An 8,941-nucleotide genomic window follows, 5' to 3' on the forward strand; every position below is an offset into this window, starting at 1 on the left:
ATGCACTTTGGTATCTTCTCATTCTGATAAGTTACCGTGTCCGCATCGCTCCTCTCATCTACCCTGATATGGAGCATATGGTGCCAGATATCTTCACTCCAGATGTCTTTGGTATACATAGGTGGTAGAGATGGTAAAGAAACAGATGCCTGGGCTACTGTGCAGTGAGGATTTGTGAAAAAGGACAGAGAACCAGCCTGGTTGTCACTGTGAACATAGCACTATCATTCAGAGATACCTCATAAGCTAAGTACAGATAAAAAGCTGATAGACAAATACTCTGACTCTCCCAGGATTTCAAGGGCTACCACATGATCAGTTGATGATCAAGGATACGAGAGTGCTAGTGTCATACCCTTGCTTCTGTTGAAAGAGTTCCCACGAGTTACTCTGGAATAAGAATCAGCTTTCAAATGATGCATAATGTCGAGAAACACTTCCTTATGAAACACAAACTGAATATGGAAAATGGTGTAAACAACATCAAGGAAAAGTCCTGCTGATTGGTTCAAACCTTGGACGTCTGGCATATAAAAGGTCCAGAATGCAAGAACTCCTCATATTGTAGAAAACTCACCTGTTAACAGGAACCTCCAACCATTCTAACACCATGACCAACTCTTGCTGCTCCCCTTGTAGTCAGCTTAGTTGCTGCAGGGCCACCTGCTGCAGACCAACCTATGTGACCAGCTGCAGTCCATGCTGCTGCCAGCCCAGCTGCTGTGAAACCACCTGTTGTAGGACCACCTGCTGTAAGCCAACCTGTGTGACCAGCTGCTGCCAGGCCAGCTACTGTGAAACCACCTGTTGCAAACCAGCCTGTGTGACCAGCTGCTGCAGCCCACTCTGCTGCCAGCCCAGCTGCTGTGAAACCACCTGTTGTAGGACCACCTGCTATAAGCCAACTTGTGTGACCAGCTGCTGCCAGCCCAGCAACTGTGAAACCACCTGCTGTAAGCCAACCTGTGTAACCAGCTGCTGTGGCCCACCTTGCTGCCAGCCCAGCTGCTATAAAACCACCTGTTGTAGGACCACCTGCTATAAGCCAACTTGTGTGACCAGCTGCTGCCAGCCCAGCAACTGTGAAACCACCTGCTTTAGGACCACCTGCTGTAAGCCAACCTGTGTGACCAGCTGCTGCAGCCCACCTTGCTGTCAGCCCAGCTGCTGTGAAACCACCTGTTGTAGGACCACCTGCTATAAGCCAACTTGTGTGACCAGCTGCTGCAGCCCACCCTGCTGCCAGCCCAGCTGCTGTGAAACCACTTGCTGTAAACCATCTTGTGTGGCCAGCTGCTGCAACCCACCGTGCTGCCAGCCCAGCAGCTGTGAAATCACCCACTGTAAACCAATCTGTGTAACCAGCTGCTGCCAGCCCAGCTGCAAACCAGCCTGTGCAACCAGTTGCTGCAGCCCACCATGCTGCCAGCCCAGCTGCTGTGAAACCACCTGTTGTAGGACCACCTGCTATAAGCCAACTTGTGTGACCAGCTGCTGCAGCCCACCCTGCTGCCAGCCCAGCTGCTGTGAAACCACTTGCTGTAAACCATCTTGTGTGGCCAGCTGCTGCAACCCACTGTGCTGCCAGCCCAGCAGCTGTGAAATCACCTACTGTAAACCAATCTGTGTAACCAGTTGCTGTCAGCCCAGCTGCAAACCAGCCTGCGCAACCAGCTGCTGCAGCCCACCATGCTACCAGCCCAGCTGCTGTGAAACCACCTGTTGTAGGACCACCTGCTATAAGCCAACTTGTGTGACCAGCTGCTGCCAGCCCAGCAACTGTGAAACCACCTGCTGTAGGACCACCTGCTACAAGCCATCTTGTGTGACCAGCTGCTGCCAGCCCAGCTGCTGTGAAACCACTTGCTTCCAACCATGCTGTGTGACCAGCTGCTGCAGCCCACCGTGCTGCCAGCCCTGCTGCTGTGAGTCCAGTTGCTGCAAGCCCTACTGCTGATCAACTTTCCAGCTGAACAATACCACACAACCATACTTCTGTCACACTAATCTTGTCATGTGCACATAAGTTCACATCTTAGTATGAGGTTATCACCACTTTGGAAACCTATTCATCACTTTGATGGGATGCAAGACCATCTTTCTCTCTCTCTCTCTCTCTCTCTCTCTCTCTCTCTCTCTCTCTCTCTCTCTCTCTCTCTCTCTCTCTCCCTCCCTCCTTTTCTCTCTATAATGTAGATCATGTGCTAGCTTCAGAGACAGATATGGAAGCCAGTCTTCAGCTTCTCTTCTGAGCCCAGATCTCTATCTTTGCCTCTGAACTACTGAGAAAAACTTAATAAATTCTGGACTATTATTCATTCTATATTGTCTGTTGTTATTATACTTTGATAAATCACTTGATCCACATGCTCAAAAGACTTTTCGTTGTACAATATAATATAGTCTTTCTCTGTGTGTCTCTATGTCTCTGTCTCTTTTTCACATACACACACACACACACACACACACACACACATGCACGCACGCACACCATTGTTAACATTCCTTCCCAGCAGGAGACATAAACTACATCTATTCCTCTTAAGGTCCCACCAACAAACCAAAGAAGGATGCCACCAAAGTAGACTCTGAGGAACCAATAAGGTTATTGGGCTTCCTTACAGAGCATAGATGAAGGACTGCTTAATCGAAGTGTATGTATGCCTCCCTGAGAAGTCTACAGTGGAAAGCCTCTAACTAGCAGGAATAACCACTTTCTGATAGCTGCATAGGTGGCTTCCCATTCCTAGATACTCTAGTCCCTCCCAAAGAACATCCATGGTTTGAGCAAAGTGACATGTAACAGGTGTGAGGAATGGCTGGATACTCAGGTGGTGGTCTCCTGACCTTCCCACCCCTCTGTGATGGATGTAAACAGTAAAAAAAGCCCAGATGATTCTATCTTTTACAAAGGGCTCCAAGATGGCTATTGTTTAACTCTAAGAACAGTCCTGTACCATATATACACAGACACAGAGGCACACACACACACACATACACACAGCCATGCACTCACGCACTCACATATACACGCACAGGCACACATACACACAGAGAGAAAGAGAGGGAGTGGGAGAGGGAGAGGGATGGGGAGGCACACACACTAGACCCAATGGCCTCCATTCGATCTCTGGAACAGTTGGAAGTTAACAGCCAGTGCTTCCCAGCTCCCCATTGCCCTTCCCCTAAGCCATGGAAAGAACCATTCTGCTCTTTCCTTCTCTGAGTCTGACTTTCAGAAACCTCCTTTGTGTGGAATCACACAGCACTGTTCTTCCTGCCACGCTTTCTCTGTCCATTTGTTGATTGGCATCAGAATGGCTCGCATGTCTTACCCATTTGCTAGGCAGTTTGGCGTAAGCATGGAAGTGCTACTTTTTCAGCTCCTCCTGAATGTTCAGAGATAACCTGTGAAAAATGGGTTGCTACTCTCTGGACCCAGAAAACCTTCAAAAGTGAATTCACACCCGTGAACTGACTGATAATACAATGCTGTGGACATGGTCCCAGCATCATTGGTCTAAACAAGTAATATTCTGCTATTCGGGCTTTAAAATGCAAAGACTAATGTTCAACTCAAGGATTGAGATGTACATTCTCAGCTCGTTAAAGATATCCAGGTGAACAATCTGCACAAGGTAGACCATGGTAGGATTGACCTTCCATCCTCCCTCAAGAGTTCAAGGATTTGATGAGTCCCTTCCCCCATCTATGCTGGAGTTCTGGCTGTCTTGATTTTATGCAGGTCTTGGAGCATGGAAAATCTGTTTTCTTCAGGGATAAAGGTTCTACCTTGGGCACCGGTACCAGTCCTACATCCATGCACATGCAGACAGCACTAAAGGATTTCAGTGGGTATTAAATTTAAACAACAACAAACTAACTGAATCCTTGATTTTTTTTTATTCCACTGGGGTTTATAAAAAAAAAAGATATAAATGAGTGATGATCATCTTGGAAAATGACAATAACAAACTCTCAGAATCTCTGACACCCTATCCAAACTCCTCTTTCCCTGTTTATTTTCAAAACACTGTCATTCTTTGTTTGGATAGGAAACTGATTTACCAGTGATTTCTCCCTTCTCCTCAACTCTAGAAGAAAAAAAGCGAAATTTCCTTCAGAGCTTAATGGCAAGTTTTCTTGTCAGTCGACATTAAGGTTGGTGCCAGTTACTCACAGTAAGACATGCATGAATATGTGAATAAATACAAGGACTTTAATAGATGAGCAGAGGGAAAATGTATCTTAACACTAGGCAGAGAAAGTCTATAAGAGTGTGGGTGAGGGAGGAAGAACAAAAGAATGGAAGGAAGGAGGGAAGGAAGGAAGGAAGGAAGGAAGGAAGGAAGGAAGGAAGGGTGCTTTCAGTTTTTGCTACCTAATATAATGTTAGCAATATGTTTGTTGTACAGTATTTATTGTTATAAAATAGGACCCATCTATTCCTAATTTCTCCAGGGCTTTTATCATGAAAACCTGTTGAGCTTTATTAAATGCCTTTTCTGTACCTTTCCTATATGATCATGTGCTTTCCATCCATGAGATTAGTCATATGATGAATTTCATTTATTGATAATGCATGTTGAACCAACCTTACATTCCTTGGATTAAATCTACTTGACCTTGGTTGTTTTTGTTGTTGATGATATTGTTTTTGAGACAAGGTCTCACTATGTAGACCAGGCTTGACTGGAACTCACAGTGATTCACCTGCCTCTGCCTCTCAAGTATTGGGATTAGCTAACATGCCTGGCGAAATCTGCTTATAATTGATATATGATTTTCTCAATATGGTCTAGAGTTCAGTTTGCAGGGGTACAGATTCAGAATATTGTGTTTATGTTCTTAGGAAAATAGGCCTATCATTTTCTTTTTCATTTCCTTTTTGGTATTGGTGTCAGGATAATACTGGCTTCATAAGATGTATTTGATACAGTTCCTTCCCTTCTTCTTTCATATAAGAGTTTGAGAAGTATTAGTATTACATCATCCTGAGGTGTTGATAGGATTCATCAGTGAATTCTACAGCTATTCTGCTGTGGTCTGGTAGGATGCAAGGAATCAGCTTCTTTTTTGTACTTGTTAAGGCTTACTTTGTAGCCTATATATGATGAAAGCTCAGCTGTGCTTCGAGCTTTTGTGAGAAGAACTTTAATTACTGTGTGAATCTCATCACTCATTATGGATCTATTCTGGCTTTATTTTAGTTAGGTCATACATATTTAGAAATATATCCATTTTATCTAGGTTTTCCAACTTTGGAAAAAATAACTTTTGCAGTATCTCCTAATGATCTGAATTTCACTGGGGTCTGTTGTAATTTCTCCATGTCTTCTCTAATTTTAGTCTCTTGATATTCTCATTCTTTCTTTTTGATTAATTGGGGTAGAGGTTTCTCAGTGCTGTTAAGTTTTTCAAAGAACCAGCTCTTTGTTGGTTGATTCTACATATTGTTCTTTTAGGCTCTGCCTCGTTCATTTCTACGCTACTTTTAGGGGGGTTGTCATTGTTTTGTTTTGTTTTTGTGTTTTTTGTTTTGTTTTTGCCATCTACTAAGTTTTGAATAGGTTGCCCTAGAGTGTTCGGGTGCATCATTAGGTTGTTTATTTGAGACTTCTCTGGGGTTTTTTGTGTGGGAACACTTATAGCTGCAAACTTTCCTCTTATGAATGCCTTAACTATTCCCCAGAGAAGCTGATATCCTATATACTGATTCTCATTTATGTCTTTAAAAAATTTAATTGCTTCCCTACTTCTTCAGTGACTCTCTTTTTCACTCAAAAGCATCATGTTCAGTCTCTAAGAATTTGTGTAGTTTCTGTGTGCTTTCTTGCTATTGGTCTCTACTTTTATTCCACTATGGTCTGGTAGGGTGTAAGGAACTGACTCCTTGTTTGTATTTGTTAAGGCTCGCTTTGTGGTCTAAGATGTGATGAATTTTGGGAAAGATTCCTTGTGCTTCTGAAAAGTATGTGTGTTCCTTATGAGTGGATGGAATATTCTGTATATGTCTGTTAAGTTGATATATGGCAGAATTTAACCCTGAAGTGTCTTTGCTGAGGTCTATTTTAGTAATCTATGTGATAATGGTAAAATATGATTGTGGGCACTAACTCTCCCAATAGCTATTGTGTTGGGAACATTTCCTATAAAACATGGAATGAGAGGAGAGTCCCCAACATCTCCACTTCTGTTCTCTATTGTGTCCAGTCTTAGTCAAAGCAACAAGACAAGAGACAATCTAAAAGGAACAACAATACAAAAGGAGGAAGCAAAACTATGTCTATTCCCAGGTTACATGATTCTATAATTAAAAGGTATTACAGACTCTACAAGAAAGCTCTTATGCTTACTAAGCACTTTTAATTTGCAAAACACAAAATCAAAATACAAAATTTGGTAGCTTACATAGTAATAATGAACCCACTGTGAAGGAAGTTACAAAAAGCATTCTATTTACTATAGCTCTCACACAAATTTCTTATAAGTGAACTTCACCAAACATGTAAAAGTTCAATACAATGAAAACTTCAAGACACTGAAAAACAATATTAAAAAAAAGATATCAAATGACGCAGAGATCTTTCAGCAAGTTGATATTTTGAAAATGTCCATAATATCAAAAATTATTTATAAACTAAACCCTATTTTCATAAAAACTCTAGTCACAGTCCTTTTTTTTTTTTGAGACAGGGTTTCTCTGTGTAGCCCTGGCTGTCCTGGAACTCACTCTGTAGACCAGGCTGGCCTCCAACTCAAAAATCCACCTGCCTCTGCCTCCCAAGTGCTGGGATTAAAGGCGTGCACCACCATGGCCCAGCGTCACAGTCTTCATAGAACCAAAAAATAGTCAAAATATATTTTTATATGAAATACAAAAGACTACATATACGTTAAGCAATCCTACAGAGAAAAAATACTACTAGAAGTACTTATGCTTCAGAGCAAAAGTGATACAAATCATTTGTGTAGGAACAAAGATAGACAGGTAGACCAAGAGAGTAGGATAGATGACAGAAACAAATACACAGATATACAGCCACCAAATGCCATCTTCACAAATGTACTTGACACAACTGGGACCCAGGAGTAGAGCTCGTACAAGTGCAGATGCCTGACTCATCTGGAGGTAGGTTTTGTAGACGAATAGACAAGGAGCTAGGCATTTAGCTAAGTGATGAGAGCATAGCACCCTCTCATCCAACTCCACAACTACTTCCTAATTGAAGTCCAAACAAAGGGAGAGAGCTATAGAAGCAAGGCTCGCCCTACCCTCTCTGCCTTGAGGAGCAAGCACATTACCTCACTACATGCTGAACTGTGATGAGGTTGAGGGTGCATGTGACTCTTTCCTTTTATCTGAGAAAGGTCTTGTGAGTTACTCCCCCCCAAAAAACAAACAAATTAGATACACTTAAAAAGATTCCTATTAGTGGATGGCTTCTTCCTTGATAAATAAACTTTGAATATGGAAAATAGTGTAAAGAACAAGGAAAACTGTCATTGGTCCAAACCTAGGTGAGCTGCTGTGTAAAAGACCCAACTAAAATGAAGCCAGAGTAATCTAGAAGACCCACCTGTAAACAGAATACCACCCACCCCCCAGACCTGATACCACTACCAACTCCTGCTGCTCCCCTTGCTAATAACCTAGCTGCTACAGGACCAAGTGCTGCAGGACCACCTGCTAGAAACCAACCTGTGTGACCAGCTGCTACCACCCCAGCTGCTGTGGCTCCAACTGCTACCACACTAGCTGCTGTGAATATAGCTGCTGCCACCTCAGCTTTTGTGGGTATGGCTGCTATGGCCAAATTAACACCAACTGCAGCTCCTATCAGCCCTGCTGCCAACCAACTTGCTGTGATAATACATGCTACAAGACCACCATGCTGCAAGCCAACAGATGAGACCACCTGCTGCCGGGTATGGTGCATCCCCAGCTGCTGCAGCACATCCTTCTGCCAGCCCTGCTGTCAATCAACACTCTATGAAAGCACTTGCTGTAGGACCACCTATTTTAAACCAGTCCATGTGACCAGTTGCTGGAGTGAGCCCAGCTACTATGTGTCCAGCAGCTGCCAGCCCTAAGGAAGATGATGAATCCCCCAAGGGACAAGTGCCTGCCCAACGTACATAAATACACTTACTTGTGCTAAAAGCCATTAGATTAACACCAAAAATTCTGTTAATTATCAATTTTTTATTTAAACATTAATTTCCTTAAGTGAAAATCCAGAGTTCTTGCTTTCACTCATTTCCTGCTATTGCAGCTCCCATGCCATCTCATGCAGAAGTCTCACTTCAGCTTCAATTCTATGCCAAGGTCTTTACCCTGTCCTCAAAATAACTTAGGAGAGCATGTTCACTAAAACGTCTTAGCTTCATGCACCTTTATAATCACGCTTCATTCTACAGTACACTCCATAGTCTTCTGCTACTTTCTTCTTCCTGGTCACTTTGAGCTGTCTCATAAAACATAGGCAGCTTTCACAAGTTCTTAATTATACACTATATTGCATCCCATATTGTCTGTCTCTATTATTCTGGGGTAAAGTCATTTGATAGGAGATCTACATGTGCAATCAATTCTCACATATACAATATGTTATCACTCTAACACATGTAGAAGTTACAATGCTACAAAGTAGATCTCTTAAGTTACTCATCTTGCATACCCAATTACCAACTCACCACTACAAACTCCTTCAGTGAAGCCAGTGTCACTCTGACACCAAAACCATGCAAAGACACAACAAAAGACAACTACAGGCCCATATCCCTGATGAACTTGAACTCAAAAATACTCAATAAAATATTTGCAAAACCGTACAGACATGCATCAAAAGAGCTCGTCCACCATGACCAAGTTGGTTTTATCTGAGATTCACGGATGATTCAAAACACAAAAGTCACTAAGGGGAAGAAACCACATAAA

At 42.7% G+C, this 8,941-nt stretch overlaps 1 protein-coding gene across 3 annotated transcripts; it reads left to right on the forward strand.

Annotated features, from left to right (window-relative positions):
- Window positions 1-610: 610 nt before the first annotated feature.
- LOC116077445 (keratin-associated protein 9-1-like) lies at window positions 611-1,957 on the forward strand. Of its 3 annotated transcripts, none has more exons than XM_031351996.1 (2): window positions 611-1,278; window positions 1,402-1,957. In XM_031351996.1, exons 1-2 carry the CDS (start codon window positions 611-613, stop codon window positions 1,955-1,957), a joined length of 1,224 nt encoding a protein of 407 aa, XP_031207856.1. The 3 variants fall into 3 exon arrangements, with proteins under 3 accessions (XP_031207856.1, XP_031207855.1, XP_031207854.1); XM_031351995.1 differs by having other exon boundaries at window positions 611-722; window positions 819-1,957; XM_031351994.1 differs by having other exon boundaries at window positions 611-1,957.
- The last annotated feature ends 6,984 nt before the right edge of the window (window positions 1,958-8,941 follow it).

The sequence above is a fragment of the Mastomys coucha genome, unplaced genomic scaffold (genome assembly GCF_008632895.1).
Source record: "Mastomys coucha isolate ucsf_1 unplaced genomic scaffold, UCSF_Mcou_1 pScaffold5, whole genome shotgun sequence".
In the NCBI taxonomy this organism is placed as follows: Eukaryota; Metazoa; Chordata; class Mammalia; order Rodentia; family Muridae; genus Mastomys; species Mastomys coucha.